General features: G+C 32.0%; 2 protein-coding genes across 2 annotated transcripts; both read right to left on the minus strand.

Moving 5' to 3' along the window:
- Positions 1 to 9288: 9288 nt before the first annotated feature.
- LOC123720735 lies at positions 9289 to 11832 on the minus strand. The gene is made up of 3 exons (XM_045677467.1): positions 11695 to 11832; positions 10934 to 11189; positions 9289 to 9641 (listed from the first exon to the last, which is right to left on the minus strand). The coding sequence occupies exons 1-3, from the start codon at positions 11830 to 11832 to the stop codon at positions 9289 to 9291; spliced, it is 747 nt and encodes a 248-aa protein (XP_045533423.1).
- A 372-nt stretch (positions 11833 to 12204) lies between these two features.
- Positions 12205 to 13505, minus strand: LOC123720542. The gene is made up of 3 exons (XM_045677198.1): positions 13374 to 13505; positions 12935 to 13187; positions 12205 to 12551 (listed from the first exon to the last, which is right to left on the minus strand). The coding sequence occupies exons 1-3, from the start codon at positions 13503 to 13505 to the stop codon at positions 12205 to 12207; spliced, it is 732 nt and encodes a 243-aa protein (XP_045533154.1).
- Positions 13506 to 19391: the final 5886 nt, after the last annotated feature.

Below are 19391 nucleotides of genomic sequence, written 5' to 3' on the forward strand. Positions count from 1 at the left end.
AAAGACTTATTTATTAATTTATTTATTTAACTTATTCCGTATAAAATAAATTATTGCTCAATATATACTTGTTCATTTTACTCAGGCAAGAAGAGAGAGGAATTGAAAGGTAATGATAGTTTCTCTATAATGTATGGAACATGATATTATATTTTTATTTATGGTGTACGTAGAATGAAGCAACGCAACATTATTAGGGTTTGATTAGATTCATTTAGGTTTCATTTATATATAGTATGTCGTACTAATTATGATATAAAAACACAAAAATATACGTGCAATATTATACAATTTTAGGCTGTCATAGAATAATAATTCATCGTAGCAAGCTTTATTGGTATTTACCTTTTTATTATTTACACTTTTCTATTAACTAATTAATTGCTGGAGTATTTTGAACTTCAAAGACTAGAAATATTGCATATCAGACGCTCTACTTTCAATGGATCGATAAAATTATCGTGACCAAGCGTTAAAGAAACTTCACATAACGTTACTATTAGACTTTGATGTGACTAATCATAACATGTACCTGCTCAACCTACTTTGCATTTATGAAATCTTTTATTAATACTTTTACGGGTTGCAATTTCTGCTTTATTTAATATAATATAAACTTATATTTTGTGCTACTGGCTCACGCCGATTGACTGCGAAACGAAACTAAACACGTCGTGTTGTATGAAAAATGTTTCAGCGAAGAATACGCACAGATATTCAACGCGTTTAATTAACTATGTCAATCCCATGAGTACTATCTAGATTAAAGGTTAAAAGTTTTATTGCTGCCACATGGTGACAGTAAGCAAGTCAGTTGTTTGATTTACATGACGATGCATTTAGAGTACAAAACCAACAAGGATCTAAGCACTAAGCTCATATCTTAGCATCGTGGTCGGCAAGGTGGACTGGAGCGGATAATCTGTTTCCACCGGTTCCTGTCCAGCGCCTTTCTTACTGTATGTATACAGTTTTGAAAACAATGAGTCTTTCACTTGAACGGCCCATCTGGTTGGTGAACGGCCACGTGATCATTTGCCGTTTTTCTTACTAATCACGATCAGTTTCTCCAAGTTCTCATCGCCTGCGCATCGTATAGCCGAATTGATAATATTATCGCTATAGCGATATATGTATGCATACTATCAAAAAAGGATCATTAGTTGATGATTTGGTTTTTTGCTTTGACGTTATAAGCATATGTTGCTTCAGAAATGGTGCCCTTTGAAGTCGATAAAATTTACTTCGGTAATATTATTCGTTTCACGATACTTCCTTGTCAGAGTAGTTAACTCGTATATTGTCAGCTGTGTAAATTCCATAACTCATTCTACACGATAATTAAAAAGACGGTCACACTCTGCCACACTCTGTCACAGCCTAAGTCGTATGTCATAATTAAGAAAATTTTCGCTTTTTTTGTTGCCATGCTTCGGTAATCTTAACACTGAACGGAAACCAAAACTTTACTTCCGTGTGAGTTGTAATTAGGTGTTTTTTTTACTTTCGAATCTTAAACATGTTTTAAACTTAGATTGAACGCGTTTTAATTAATATTTTACTGTTGTTTGTCATGATATTTGTGTCTCTTTAAAGCTTTTTGCTACACGAAATAAATAAAACTGGCTTAGAAGGCTCAGTGAACTTAGTATAGTTAAATATATGGTTAGGTGAAAGCTCAGTGATATTTCTTGAGAGACGTTTACTTAATCGAAAGCTTACTGTCGCATCCTTATTATAGCCAGTCAAGTGAACGAGTGAATTTCATAGCTAGGTGTATCGTAAAATATATAATTATATTTTTTATTTAGGATATTCCTGGTGCAACTTGATACATATACTGTAACAACACATATTTTTACGTAAATAAAATATTTCAAACAAATTATATACAAAAACTATTTAGATAATTGTATGTCATAAAAATCGTGTCATTCATAATCACAGTTAGAACCAGTTATATACAACCAAGAAACCTGTCCAAGTGGAATGCGATGTGTGGATATAAAAACGAAAGCGTAAATCTAACCTTCGCCCTATACTAACCGTGTTCTTATAGAAAATCGTATGTTCGGCAAAATTTTAGCAAATGTGTATTTTTATAGAAGTGAAGGAAGTTCCCATGAAGCTAAGTGATACCGCCGCCTCACAAAGCTAGAAGATTCCGGAGTGCGTGGAGAACAAATGTCGAATTATTATCCTTAAATAGCCAGTTTATTTTCGAGCGGACTGTGTTTGGTGTATTCGCTACAATTAAGAACTTTATAACATCTTAGACGACTCCAACATGGTCCAATTGATAAAGTGCAACAGGCTAAAGTGGATGGGACATGTGCACCGAATGGCGAACGACAGAACCCCAAGGACTTAACTGAACTCACAAATCGGCAGACTGAGGCTGTGTTGATGGGATGGAGTTGTGAAGGTCCTCGAAACAATAGGGGTTTGCAATTGACAGCGGGAAGCACTGAATAGATTGCGATGGCGAAGTTTATTTGAGGAGGCTAAGGTCCACAAGGGGCTATATAAATTGATGATGATGATGATGAAATGGCCGGTAACGCAAACGCCCTGTGGCGTTTAGAGTGTGGACGGCTTTTTCACTTAACAACATGTGATGCTGCCTCCTGTCTGTTTGCCCCGTTTTCTAAAAAAAATGGAATTGGTTCAAAATACTTAAATGGGCAGCTCGACATTGCGGCAGTGAGTGACCAAAATAGCTTACAATCAGTTACGGTATACTGGTACGGTATACGGAGTTTTCAAGCCAAAAATTTATTATTAGAATTTAGAACTATAAAAGACTACATTTTCATTATAATACTGAATTAAATTTAATATAAAAGAAATAAATCAATATATTTTTTCATATTTTATATTTGAATAATATACTCGTTCGCCTATGAACGTCATATACTACTACTAAAATTAAAAATATAACAAACAACATTTTGTCACTTATAAAACATTTAATATGTATCAAATTATAAGGCATCTGAAGCCAGTATGGGCCAGCAGTTTTGGAAAGGTCGGCCCCCCTCTTATTGATATTTTTAAAGAGATCAGGTGATATTTTCAATAATTAAATTAATTGTATTGTAATAAAAGAAGAAGCAACATAATCATTTTTTCAAACGACTTTTTTAAAGATGCTTAAGGTATATATCCTCAACACATTAAATTAATCCCCGATACGGAACCCACAAATATTTAGAGGCCCCTAAAAAACTCTCTCTGCAAAGTTTATTTATGTTTCGTATGTTTATATTTGTATATTATTAAAGTCGAGAAATCTTAAGCACGTGGTCAAACAGAACTGGTTTATAGTTCATTAAGGCTTTCTATCGCGAGTTATTTATTAAATTTCATCGGCTTGCTCGGTTTTGTGGTTTGCACCTGTAGATTGGGATTTTATTACTTAGGCTAAGAATGGTTCTGATACGATAACTTTAACAGATATAATCAAAGTATCTTTTCGTTGTTCCTCAGTTGATCACATATTGATTTTAGGTCCGAAATCCACGCTTGTTTGATTTTAAATTATAATTTTTATAAAGGAATTTGTGTGGTGTCTTCATAATAGACCTTCATGTAACTTTCAGATAACGCCATTGTCGATAGATATCAGTACTAATATGAGTATTATTTAATAAATATGTGTTACAAAGAAATAAAAAATGTATAAAAGATGATTGTTCGATTTATAATATTAATTTATTAATGTTCAATTCATGTCTTATCTCAGATGTCAGATATCAATTGTGAAAATGGACTAAAAAGATATTAATGACTAGATGTCACTTTGGAAGAAGTTTCTAACAACATAAGTATAACTATAGCCTACCGGGCTATAGTTATATAAAGTTCTAGCTTTTATGGTCAAATATATCTTTGAAATAAAAAAGATATAGTGTAACATTTTTGGCGTTTGATTTAAATTACGATCATTGGTTTGTTTGATTAAAATTCGGTTTTGTAAAATGTTATTTAAGTTATTCAAGTTAAGTTTCTCAAAAAATTTAAAATATAATTTTACAAATTCGATTTAGTTGAAGGGAAAATGTAAGACAACACTGATCATTTGATTACACCACTTATAAATTTCTACTTTCACGAGATTTTATGGAGTAGTAGTTAGTTGTTAGTTTCCTTACGTCATAATAAAATATGATTTCTAAAATCGTGCTCACAGTCTTAAATTTTATCAAAATCAAATTTTTACAACAAGATTACAAACCTTTCGTATGGTTTAAAAACAAGCAACTTAATAAACTAAGTAAACTAATTTTTATATAAACGATTACACCGGCTTTATCTTATATGGCGACATTACACAAGATCCAATAATAGACAACTTTCTCGTGTTATTAACCTGTATGGGAAAGTAACATAAATCAATCGTCATTGTTTAGATGAGATAAGATCCACATTAGTGAGAGCAATAACCAGTGTTATAGAGGTTACTGAAAAATTGTCACTTTTAGGTACCATAGGTATGCACACCCAGTTCTAGGACGATGGAAATGTACATATATGATGAGAACATTAAGACACTTTATTAAACGTGTAATATTGATAACATTTTAATATAAATAATCGTATATCGATTAAATGTAACAAAGCAAAAGTGAAGTTATTTTTTTAAATAATAAGTTACTTATATTTTGACTAAATAGAATTCAATATACATTATATTTACAAACGAAGGGCACCATGATGTCATATAAATGCATTCCTGCCTTTTTACTAAACTGTGTTTGTTTTGGCAGTTTCTATGCAGGGTAACATTCACTGCGCCCAGTTATCGCCAATTGCGTAAATAATTTGCAAAGAGACATTCAATCCTTAGAAGATTTATTAGTGTGCCAATTACCATAAATACCAAACTTAAAGTTGTAGTAGTAGAGTAATATACTGCTGTAGTATCTATATTTATGAATGAAAAGAAACAAATCCTGTTAAGTTATTTTACATAATATTATTGTAAGAGCAACCGCACGGAGCGTTTACAAAGGTCATTTATATAACCGCAACAGTTCAAGTTCAGGTATTTTTAACGCCATTTGTTGTTGTTCCTGTTGTTTTTTGGGCCATTATACATATTTATTTATGTCAATATATAAAGGTTGTTATAGAAAATAACATTTAAATTTAAGTCATATTACAAATAGACCGTACAGTTTGTTATTTTAATTTATATTCGAGATTGATGTGCACCAATCAATTATTAGCTATTTAAGACCTAGTTTGTAAAAATAATATATATGTTGAAAATTGCGCCATCTACACGTAAATTGTTAAACTAACTTATATAATATTGCACCTTGCGACACGTTCATTGCTAGCGAGGCTATGATCAATGTCAGGGACAACAAACTCGTTTTTAAACAGTTTTAATTTCCTATAAATACAATTATGGACTGTTAATTGTAAATTATGTATTTAGTTTACCGTATTTTATATACTTTTTTTTAACTTGTTTATTTTGTATTGCCATCGCTTATTGTTATGAAACAACACGAATTAGGACGCTGTTTAGGAATGTAGCCCCAGAAGAACTTATAATAAAAATGTAAGCAAAATAGATCGCCTTAAAATAAAGCGTTGCTATTGTAACAGTTGCCTTAATCTTAGCCTTGAAGTAAATGGTAGGAGAAAGCTGTTGCTTGTGAAACAAAGTATTGCGGCAATAATATTGTAAGGCACCAACACGAAAAATAAAATCTAATAGGAAACGTGTTGGATATCCAATAACTTCGACGGAGGCATGGGCCATTATTGGGAATCAAACCCAAGAATTACGTCTAAGTCTAAATAATTAAAATATGTAAAGGTTTAATTATCAAATAGTTCTATTATGTCACCTGTCATTTTAAAATATTTTTAGAATATTCTGACTATTCATATGGAACTTTTAAAAAATTGCTTTTTTTTTAAATTAACTCATAAAGTTTATGCTATTATTTAATGGTGTAAAGTGTTTAATAAATAAAGGATCCTTTATGAATGTTTTGTCGTGCGTAATTTTTTTTAATGTCCCGAACGCGATAGAAACAAAACGAAACTAATACATGTGTTCAGGTGTGGAATTTACAACCACCGGCTGAACCTTATTGTAATAAACGTTTATAAAACTTATTTATGGAACATAAACGCGAATTTTGTCTAGTATCGACATTTGTACTGACCTTACTAATTCCTGTAAAGAAATGTTTGAACTTGATTTCGCTGTAAAATTTCGATTTTTTTATTAGAAGTATATTAAATTACGAAAAACGGAACATATAGTGTTTTAATCAAATTACATTCCGTATTTTTTTTTGTTATCTTCGTCTTTATGAATTTTCATTTGCTAGACATAATTGAATTTTTTTTTATTTTAAACTGCTACTTGACGTCCTTTATATGTTATGTATTGGTATATTGTTGGATTTCGTTATCATTTTAGTAATTGTTGTAGCCTAGAAATCAGATATAAATGTTTCTGTACGGAACTAAATACAACTCCAAAGTTAGGCTACGTTGATATCTATAATCTGCCTACGCGGCGCTAAGTGAGCTTTGGTTCCTCACTGCTCGACTAGACTTTCAAACAATTATAATGGACGTGGCCTGAGATTGTCTAATACTGTATTTTTCTTTTGTAGGTAGATACTCTACCCTCGCTTGAAACCTGTTGTTGATTTTTGGGTCTAAGTGAATGTTTTCGACACAAACATTTATGTTGGTTAAGGTTGAGGCCATCGCTGTTATTTATATATTTACTAGCGGACCCGACAGACTTCGTTCTGTCAAAAAGATTTAAAATGTGGCAGTTTTTGTTCCTACCAATTTTATAGTCGGCGCAAAAAATTCTCCTGAACAGAACCGTCACCCTGATGATAGGGTGATGTGTGAGGTTCAGCTCGGGTGACCAAAGTATCTTCGCTTCCACGAACTTTGGCCACTCTTCTGTGACCCACTAAATAACCCCGACTGGGATATTTTCCTATTAGTAGGTAGGTATTTAAATAATTTTGAAAGAGCAGAGCAACTTGCAAAGGCAGCTGCGCATCTAGAAGAGGCGCCCGTGTACAATAGATTCCCCATATCGCATTTGAAGGACTGTCTACGTGGAAACACGATAGAAAAATGGAATCACAGATATCGAAACGGCGAAACCGCTGCAATAACTAAGTTATTCTTTCCAAACGTTATTTCTACCTTTTCGATAATAAAACAAATAAAACCAACGGGATTAATTACCCAGATGTTGACAGGTCACGGTGGATTCTTGTATAACACTGATCAAGCTGTGGGCATTGAGGTGACGGAGGCGAGTTTGAGGGAAATAATGTTCAACATTAGGTTAAGAGGCATCTTTCTGGGATTTGCTGTAAAAGTCATAAAAAAAGTTGTTAATAGAAATAGATAGTAGTATTTAATCATCCGGGTTAGGAATACCATACTTAAGCTATTAAATACCTCCGACGACTACATAGTCGGGGAATTATCTAGAATTATTATAAAAAAAAAATTGCACAGATAGGAATATTAAATTAATAATTCAAAAATGAAACCCTTTTTTAACGCGATTTGTTTGACAGATGTAATGACATGAAAAAGTCGCATGCCGAAACTAAAATATAATGAATAATATCGCGAAGCCAACCAAAATAAATATTAGTACTAATGATCTATAGCTATTACAATTTTTGACTATTCAATTTGGTCGGGTTCGCGATATTGTCACTTTTGTTGAGTTTTGGAACGCGACAAAATCCTCCTACGAAACACGCACACTGTTTTGATAGATATGATTGAATTTGAACTTTGTGCAGCGATAATAAAGTGCAAATAGACTCTTTGACGTTAGGAACACACCTACATTGCTTAGACAACAGTGAGTGCTTGTAATTTAATATGAACTTTATTGAATAGCAATAAAGTTCAAATTGACTCTAGAAAACGTTTGTATGGGAAATAGAAAAGGGCTGTTTTTAGGGTTTTCCCGGAAATTATTCGACTTTTTCTCGCCTTTTAAACCTTCCCTAAACCTTCACGAACATTAGACTAAGATAAGATAAATCCGTTCAGCCGTTCTCGAGTTTTAGTGAAACTAACGAACAGCAATTCATTTTTATATATATAGATCAAATGTTTCATATTAAAAATATGTTCGGACACCAATTAGACAGGATTCATATTTTTATCAAAAAATTTAAATTCAAAATTCAAAAAATTCAACATTTTTTTCATGTACAATCTTAATATAGTTTGAGCGGTCGAATGGTATGTCCTTGATCCCTTGGAAGAAAGGCTTTGGTATGGGATGCTACTTGTGTGGACACGTTAGCCCGGTATCATCTCCCTCGGACAAGTAAAAAAGCTGGGGCGGCCGTAGAGCAGCCGAAAAACAATAAACGCTAAGTGCTCTACGGTTCATGTACACAGGTGCTAAATATAGATTTAAGTTGGCTCCTGGTAGATAGTACCGGTGACCACAGAGCTGGTGTTTTCCTCACTCAACGAGTAAGTATCGCAATGCTGCCATCCTTAAAGGTAAATAGGAACCAAACTTCAAATTTATTAATTTTTAATTATTTTTATTATGACTATGTAGGTTAAGAAAATTTTAAATACTGTATATTTGATTGTTTTGATTATGTTTAGGTTAGGTTAGCTTAGAAACGAAAACGGTGTTTTAATTTTACATAGTATAGTCGAGACAATTTTACTTTGTCTTTCGCATTACCGAGACTATTTATGGCTTATCTACTATATTTTTATAATTTGAAGATGTTATTTCATAAAACTTAGATATAGAATAAAAGAAATTAATAATGCAGATATATTTTATTTATGACTATTGTTGAAATAAATAATTCACATTCAAACTCGTGATACACGATACTGGCTGAGCAAAATACCTACTGTTAATAAACAAAAATATAAAATAACAAAAAAACAAGAGATCAAGACCGTGAAACTAATATATATATATACGAATACTATAAAAGTAATTATTATAAATACGTATATATTACATGGAATAGAAATATAACTATTTATAGAGTCAATAATAGATAGTACATACATAAAGAAGAATTAATAGAATAAATAGATACTGCTATACATAAAGTAATGGTAATAATTAAATACGAGATTTTAAATATAATACACGTAAAATACATACAGATAATATCACATAAACGATCCTGTAAACTAAAAAAAGGTATGAATTATAAACAAGAATCGCCATCACACACACACTAATAAATTAACATTCATACAACCTAATTATTTGGTTTACTGTTGGTAGGCGGAATAGGCCAGGTTGTTGGCTTCCGTTCTTGAGCGGGACCAACCACCTTGCTCGCCCCAACCTCCATGGGAAATTTGAGGGTGCTCCTCATGAGACACCCAGGTGTGTTCTTCTTGGGCATGCTTCTTTGCGATCAAGGCTTTAATGATTGCAATGACCTTGGCAATAAAGGCAATCTTGGCGAGAACGGCCAGTTTGAAAAGTGATGCGGCGATTACCAGGAGAGCGATGACAATTAGGGCTACAGCTTTCACTTTAGCGAGGATAGCGAGGGGAATGAGGAGCTTCAACTTCTTCTTGAGCTGCTTCTTCTTCTTTCCACGGCTTTCTTCGACTGCTACAAAATGAACAAGACGATTATTAGGGATTCCACACAAAATCTTTGTAAGAATAGATTAAGACGGATAATCTATAATCTTTATTTTTGTATTGAACTATCAAAATGTTGTTTAGTATAAATGCCTATTATATTAAGTATAGGTGCCTATTATATATATATATATATATAGCTTTTCTATTCCTTGACGCTAAGGAAACATGATTAATTACTATATTATCTTTTCATCTAATCTTAATTGAATCCGTTTTAGCACATATTGCGTGAGAAGGAAAAATAATGGTGAAAACCTTAGCTTCACTAACATAGTTCCACTCAAAGAACAATGCCTTTAATTGACTTGTAAACTACTAATCAAATGTCAGTTTCTTGTTTAAAGTAGAGATTAAATTTGTAATCACATTGTTCTTTTTAAATTGTTTTAAAATTGATCTTGGTCTTGAATTCAATTAGTTAGGGACATAAGAGTGAAAAGGACAACATTATTAAATAGAAATTGTACTTAAAGAAACATAAACCCAGCTTTTGAAAGATAAGTTCAAGCTCATCCTATCAATTAATTTAAGATTATTTGTTTGTCAATCCATTAAAGACTTTATTAAATTTTACATTATGTTGATACGTTGCGTCGATTTCTAAATTAAAATGAAAAAAAAATGGATTTTAATGCATGTGGATTTAGATGGAAACATTTTCGAAACAGATTCAAGAAAGCCTAATAATAGTAGTTGTTGTTGTTGAATGATTTGTATAAAACGATATGTTATATACATCACTAACGTTTTGAAAGATTTTAAGAAGAATCCGGTGAAATTTCTTAAACCAAAAACCAGTATCGGTGGCACAGTTAAAACCTTGTATTACGTAACCTATAACGGGACAAAATTTCTCTTATTTTAATGTAATTTACATATTTTGATTCGTTTTATAGATAATTTTAACATTCTCAATTAAACGAAATTACACTTCATATAGTTTAAGGTAATATTATTTTTAATTGTTAACTCTGTCTTGATATAATTGAATTCGTTGCTTGATATAACTAAATAGTATTAGTAGCATCACTTAACTGTAAGCTTCGTTACAAATACGACTTTATGATTTTATTTTATATTTAATTGAAATTTTATATAATTAATTATTTTTAATTCTTTAATATATCAACATTGTTGTGAATATGATAGTCACGGAAATGCGCAGAATTGTGATAAATTTATTGCTTTAAAATGTTTGCATTATGTACCCATCCTAAGCGCTAATGATAAGTTTTATTAATACCAAATATTACTTACCATCATCAATAGACCGAGATTCTTCCTCTTCATCATCACCACCAGCAAAGCTGACTTCCAAATCGCTCTTCTGCAACAGATCCGTGGTACTCTCCCATAGTCTTTCAGTCAGTTGCTTGTTTCTTTCTTCGGGTTCTGAGGATAAAGCTTCGAAGCTTCTAGATTCCCGAGGGCCATTGTTGTAAATGGTAAGACCATCAATGATGTTCAGCTTACGAACTGAGCCGAGACGTTCAGTGGCTTTGAGTGCATGTTCCTGTAAATATAATATTATTCATTAAAATAAGTTTGATGTCCAAAATAAAATCAATTTTGTTTTAGTAGAGGTTGGGCTTTTAAGCCCAATATTTATGCTTTATTTGTATAATGCGCGAAGTATTAGAGCTTTGAACAATAAAATATTATTTTCTTACAAGTTCTTGAGAAATTATATTCAAGTATTTTAATTATATTTAGTAATAAGTAAGTTCTAGTAAAAAAACACAAAATATTTTATGTTGTAAAATGAAATAATTATAATTGCCGTTAAGCTTTTAATAATTAAATTAAATTATTTTAAAGATTATTTATTAATTTTGTTTGAAACTGGATTTTTCGAGTATTTATCATTCCCAGTTATAAACGTGCTAAAATTGTAATACTATAAATTCTACTGAATCAGTCAGTTAAAGCACATGCCCAAGAAAACAACCCTGTGCAATCCACTTGTAATCGTTATTAACACGCACTAAACACTATAGTAATCCATCACAACACTTTACCTTTAAGCACAAATTTAAATCACTATTCATACAATTCACAAAGTTGCTGGTTACTAATTTAAGAACCGAGTCTTCTTGGGCGATAGGCCCAGAATACACTGTTGCTATAACACACGACAAAATGAGAATGGACTTCATTTTTGCTTTTATCTGTAAAGTCCACGTCCTTAAGCGAAACGAAAACGACTGTGAACAGCTTGATTGGTAACAGTTTTTTATCTAAATGGTCCCCACTTCTCAGTTTCGACATTAACATTTTATAATAATTGATGCCATACGAGAAGACGTTATGCCACAGTGAGTGACATAGTTTTTACCACATATTTATTATACTACTATTCTGTAACGGTGTAATACGTTAGTGCGACAGTTTTCTATTTTATTCCTATTATTTTTATAAAAGGTACAAATGAAATAATTTAATGAATGTAATAATTTATTATATTAACTTAATTTGAGGTACTCATACAACACGCAATAAATACAGACACACATTCATACAATTACAATCTAGTTTGTTAATTGACCGGCGTATGCCATGCTTTGGGCATCGTTGACCTTTCTACTCCAGCCACCAGCTCCAGCTGGTTCGTAAGAGTAGCCCGGATGCTCCTCAGCATGAGCTGGAGCATATGAGATGGCGTTTCCAGAGGATTGGTTGTTTTTGGATAAAAGTCGTCGGATAAGGGAAACGGCTTGGACCGCGAATGCGATTTTTCCGAGGAACACAGCTTTGACAGCGACAAATGCAATGATCCCAAGGAAGAGAGGAATAAGAGCAGCCATCTTCAGTTTCAAGAGGAGAAGAATTGGCAACAGCTGCTTGAGCTTCTTCTTGTTCTTCTTCTTACCACGGCCTAGAAAATTATAAAATATATTAGGTGAACAGTTATATTTGTGATATAAATACCAACTATGTCTTCCGTCGTAAAAAATACATTTTACTTGAGACTTTCTACCTCATATCTTCTCATAAGTTTACACACAATACATAAACCAATAAACATGATGAACTAGAAAGTATTATTCCACATTGTTTTAACTTCTATTATACGTATATATATATTTATACTATTTGTAGGTAACAACAATAGAGTTTATATAAAAAATATTTATAGATTTTATTCAATTTATAATAAATGCTTCTATATCGAGTTTCTTTAGAAATTCTCATTAAGCTCTTAAAGCTCTGCGAGTTTTTAATGGTTTAGCGATTTAATAAAAAGTTTGTGATGTTTACCTTCCTCATCCAATCCTCGTGACTCTTCAGAATCGTCAGACAATCGCAACTGAAGTACGTGGTTGTCCAAAAAGTCACCAACATTGTTTACAATTCTCTCTTCCAGTTGAGATTCCCTCTCTTTGGGATCGGCAGACAACTGTTCGTAACTTCTAGCTGATCTTGCTGATCCAGTGTTGACTAAGGCCAATCCATCGATGATGTTGACATCTTTCGTTATGGCTAATTTTTCAGTAACTTTTAACGCTTTTTCCTGCAAATGGTAAAACGATTATTTTTTGCTAACACTATCAAATAAACCGTTTTTATTACTAATTATGATTTTAATTTACATGTGTAAGATTCGTAGAATCAAAGATTCAAAGAATGTACGCAACTCTCTGATATCAAAAGCGCGTAAAGCTTTTAAGCACTAGCACAAACACAAAGCACTATTCACCTTCAAACACAGTGATGTGTCGTTGTCTACACATTCCGAAACAGCACCAACGATATTTTCACCAATTCCATATTCGACTGGACTACTCTTCACTAAAGCCAGTAAGGCAACACATGCTATTATCTTCCACATCTTTCTGTGATAACCACCGAAGCACACACAAGTTTCAATGTTGGATGACTTATGATATCATCCCAAAATTGTCATGGAATTTATCCTTTGTTCCCCCACTAAATTTTTCTTAGAATGACGTAAAATATGTGCGTACTGTGTGACAACATACGCTAACTGATGAAGCGTCATACGTAAGGATAAGTAGAAAAATAAATATTAGTTAGAAAGCGAAGTTTGTTCACAGTCAAATAAATACTGGCTCTCGGTGCAAATGAAATGAAAGAAAAAGTGTGATTGTTTGAATTTTCGTACACACATACTAAACACCATAGATGGATTCAATCGATAATAGCACTAAGTGCCTATGTAACAGAGGCAAAAGTAAGAGTATGTGTTAACAAACAAAGACATCGCGTCTTAACGTACTGTCAAGATTGTCATCTCAGCGTAATTCATACCGATGTAACACTTTATTTAATCAATAGGTTTTTATCTATTTTATATTGACTACACGAAGGAAATGACAATGAAATTTAAATTCTGAAGAAGTCCTAAATTTCTTATTAAGCTACTGCGGAATAAACTTATTTCCCAATTACAAAACCGTTATCTCAAATAATCTAATAGGTTTTCAGTATTTTTATATATATTATTAAAGAACAAAATTGAGGTTAGGGACAAATAATGCTCCTATGTCACATTTATCTATTTTGTGTTAACTCAATTTATAAAAAGGTAACAAATAAAGCGCATTGTTGATCTACGAAACAGAACTATCGAAGTGTATGTTCAAAGAATGTAAAATGAAAAACGTAAAAATGTATTTCATTAGATTTAGTTTAACTTGCACTGTTTTGAATAAACAACACCTTATTTTATATGTAGCTATTTATTAATCAATTTTTGGGTCACGTTTGACCAAAGTTAAACCGGTAAATTCACTTTTATGGTTAGAAAATAACTTTCTGCGTAGAACTGTCCATTTCAAAGAAATGAATCATGTATATAATTTTTACGTGAGTGAAAATATCATTGTTAAAATTACTAGAAAATCTCAGCTGGACTAGGCAATAAATATAGTGCTGACAATAACACTTTAAAAACGTTGCTAACAAGACAACTGTTGACTGTTGAGTAATCTTAAGAAATATTATTAACATATAAAAATATACCTATTCCAACCGTATTTTAAATAATTATTGCTTTATAACTTTATAGTATTAAACTATAGTCATCATTAAAGTCGTCATTTTTTAAAGTTAATTTTATTCTCAGATGTAGAATTGATATCTAATTTTTTTGATAAATATGTTGGCTTGTTACAGAAGCCATTACCTTAGTTTGTTGCTTTTATATAGAGATACTATTTCTGTAAAATGTCCGAGAACTTCATCCAAGACATCCAGCTACAACTAAGCCTTTTAGGCAGATTTTAATAAAATCAAGGATATCCGTTAGTAGTTCCATTTTTGTTACATAATTTAGTAATTTGTTTAAATTAATCTACTATTAAAACTACTTTTACTAATGGACATTATATAACCAAAATATACCATAAAAATTATCAATAGGAAACCATAAAAATTTAGATTGCGTAAATTGTCAAACGAAAGTTGTGTTAATTAACATTACATACTACAAATGTAAACAAATATTTAACACATACATAAGTACATGCATACTATATTAATATATTGTGGTTTGGACTTCAAAAGCGGAGAGTAGAAGCGCATTCCTTCGGGGTATGTTCTTTAAGCATTACAAACAAAGCCCACAGTTCCATCATCAAGCCTTTTAAAAATATGATGATGTTAGATTAGGAAGCTATCGTGAGTGAAATCGTACAGAAAAGCATTCGTTCCGGCAGGCATTAAAAGTAATGTGCTTGCTTTTTTCGCGAACGCCTTTCTACGTCCCGACATCACTTCCCTTAAATCTTTTAAACTGCCTTTTTCTGTTTGGTCCTATAATGGTTTTACATAACGATGACTTCCTTATCTATTTAAAATAATTTACTACCCCATAACAGTATGCAATACTCGACAACCGATTTGATTTTTGGTACTTACCATAATATCCTAACATTGATACATTCTCTTACAGTCTGTTGCAATAACATAGAAAAGCTATCAAAGTCAATATACTCTTGATTAAAACTGTAATGTGTTTCATTTAAAAACGTTGATATTATGTAAATAAAATAGCGGTATGTGAATAAAAAATTTCTCTGGTGACCTTTTACCAGTGAAATGTCAAGTGTGACACAGGTACAGAAATTCGATTATCGGAGAGAATCTTGTCTTTTCACTTTCATTTATTTAAGCGGTATCGCAGCGACAACGTTTAGTTCTATGTAATGCAATGTGTACTGTAAAATTTTGATAATTAGGGTATCAGTGTAAAAAACCAGTGGCGATTAGTAAAAACAAATGATAACAGATACAGAAATCTGTAGCTTTACCTTTTTTTTATCCGTTAAGTCATAATTTCCATACGACGTTTTCCTTCGTGCGAGCAAGTATTATGCGCACATAGACAAAAGTGCACAGCCAGGCATCGAACGATGAATCAACTAGTCAACTTTTTTAATGAGGATTTAAAACGTATGTGATATACCTAAGCAATTCATACCACAACATAATTATTTTTACTGTACTTTTTACGTTATAAATAACTATTTTCTATATAATGTTCTTTTTACGTATATATATGTATCGTACATAGTATTACAATACTATTAAATTGGTTATAAGACAGGCATCCTAAAACTAGATCTTATCTTCATGCCAAATGTAAACAAAACAACTCAATATATAAATCAATTATTAAAATACCGATTATTCTATTATACTTTTAAATGAGATTTAGAGATAAAACAAAGACCCACCAGACAGTAAGTATTCCACAACTTCCTAAAATAGAGATACTCCTTTATCTTTTTAAAGGCTTTATTCTAAACATATTTTTTCCCCAGTAACACTGCGATGCTACTCATCTATACAATGCATGGATGAGATTAACTTATACATAAAATTAAAACTTTTCTAAAGCTTTTATCTTTTGAATGATGTGTTAATCAAAATTACAAGTGCTGAATTATCTGCTCCGATGGTCATTTGGAATGTATATATGTTTTGATCGAAAAAAATGTGAATTTAGTCTAGTTTTAAGTCAATTTAATTTGTCCTGAAGCAACACAAAATTAAGGATAGTTAATAAGGAAACTGATAAACACTTTAAACAGACGTCTTAATGCGTTTGCCCTATTGTCCCCATATACGTTACGGGACTTTAATATGACACCATTTTTAAACATAAACCTTCTAAACATAAAAATGCGCTCGTACGCTGTATTTATTTCTAAATTAACGAACAGTTATAAATAAATCGTCTCCATTCTTTTTTCACTAAAATATTAATAGTAGTAGCCTTTAGCTTTTGTTACCTAAACTGTAGACATTACAATATAATTATATATAGTTAAACAGAAGTCCTTTAACGGATACAAACACAAAAATGAGATACATAACTAGATATTTCAAGCGCTTTTCAGAAATTGTCAATTGGGGCCTTTCAAGTATTACATAAGCAAATTTACAGCAATTTTATCAACCCATCCTCTTGCCGGCATAAGTAAGCAAAGCTCTCAAAAATAGTACATAAATGTATTAAGTTTTTGTAGGGATCCTCAAAAGTGCATTTCGTTTTCAAGCATATACAATGTGTAGGTAATACGTGTAAAAAGTAAATAATTATTGTTAACGTAACCACCAAATAAGAAAATCAAAGACCCAACTACAACTTACGTAATACTTGAACGGTCCCATTGAAGACCATGTTATGATAGCCTTTTGCAATTTAATAATAATACAGTCTACCAGGATAATGAATCCATCCTTTTAAATGGTTAGCAAACATAGTAATAATACATTTGACTTGCGTGTGTAATATTGTATTTTACGTGTTCACATACTGCATATATTGACCATCTTTGTGAAAGGCCTATAATAGGACTACATAAGTCCTGTGGTAACTGGTCATCAGCTTTCCATCGGACATAAATGTTTCCATGTAAAAGCCTATTGCCTATTCATTTATATCCCAAACATGTTTTAAATGTTACGTAGCAGGACTATACTCAAAATTCTAAAGCTAATTCAAATGACCCTGTTTCGCCTGCGAATTCTACACCACTTTCACTGAATGCACGTAACTGATGTAACAATTCAGACTTGACTTCAATTACTTAATCGTTTTATAATGATTCACGGCCGACTTGGCTATGAACTTGAAGAATATATGTTTATTCTATTATAAGGCATTCCGGCCATCTTATGTTAAATATTTCAAGGTTTTTACTGCATAGTAAAAATTGCATATTTCGGTTTCTAAATTTAGTGCATAGCATATGGTACCAACAGCTTACGTCAAAATTATATTTATAATACCTTCTTATTAATATTAAAAGGTTATCAGACGACTTGACATGCTTTTAAAGCTCCCTAGTATTTGTATCTTAATATATTATACATATTAATGATGAAATCCAAGAGACCACCGGAGTAGCCAATTCATCCCATCTAAATCAAGCCGCTTCATTATCTACTGAAAGTTGACCGACGTGATCCTAATTGCCTTTTGACAGGACTGGTCATCCCACCGTCATACCACCACGGTATGCGGCTTGACCCCAATAGGGACCATAAATCTAGAGGGCCACACCCTTAGGAAGCGGTATTGAGAAAGCTGATGAGTCACTGCCACTGGCCATTGAGAACTGTGACCTTGACGCAACGGTATTACTGATACACATTAGGTGAAACTGTCGCGTTTTAAGTGTTAGAAATGTTTTGAAAGTGAAAGGGACAGAGGACGTATACTGTACTTTTCTTGTGACGCGGTAAACTAAAAAAAAATATTAAGCTATAGGAGCAAGTTAATATTCAATTTTAATAGTTAGTAAAAATCTAAAATTATTTTTATTTATTTATTAACACTTCGTTACACTACAATATAAAAAAAATTGAACATAATTAAATTAAAAGGAGGGCAACTGGCGGCCTTATCGCTTACGAGCGATCTCTTCCAGGCAACCACTGTGAGTAAAAAAATAAAAATTTATTAAATTACATAAGTAATGCAAAAATACATGTTATACACATATATATCTATGTATTAGAAGGACTATTAAATTAATGATATCAAATTTTTAATATTTAGTTTTGTATAATGTCATCTCTATAAGTTCTTTAGAATATTTTCAAAAAAGTGCGTTACAGCCCATTGAGGTCGGAGTTTCTTCAGATCATTTGTTTCTTCTAGTAGCCAAGTCGGTGATTAGCCTTCTATGATGCTAACCTTCACCGAACTAACGTCTTAGATACTATATATAGGGGGGACCCATACAGAATGTCCATTGGTACAGCCGGGTCGATCCTTTCGTGCTCAGGAATGAGAGTTACATGCTGAAGCCACAAGGGCAACGCTGCACTTAGACCTATCTGCTTCTAAATAATACTGTACCTTCTAAACTGAAACCCACTTAATAAGATTGACCACACCCTGTATTATGATATAAAAACTGTATTAATGTAATTAAAAATATATAGATTTCTAGTGCATATAAAAAAGGCAAAGGCCACGGTTTGAGGCAAAAGGAACCTACATACCAACAACATGCAACAACTTATCTATTTTATAAAATTAAATCCCCATCTTCCTTGGTCCCGGCATCACGCATGAACGGCTAGATCGATTTCGCTAATTATTTTTTGTTCTATTCGTTATTGTCAGGAGACGGTTCTTATGAAATAATTAACTTAGTTAAAAATAAGAAAATTGCCCGGAAATTTAGAAAATTTAAGAATACTTTTGTTACATATAGCAATTTTTTTTCAGTGCATA

Source organism: Pieris brassicae, chromosome 2, assembly GCF_905147105.1.
Source record: "Pieris brassicae chromosome 2, ilPieBrab1.1, whole genome shotgun sequence".
Taxonomy (NCBI): Eukaryota; Metazoa; Arthropoda; class Insecta; order Lepidoptera; family Pieridae; genus Pieris; species Pieris brassicae.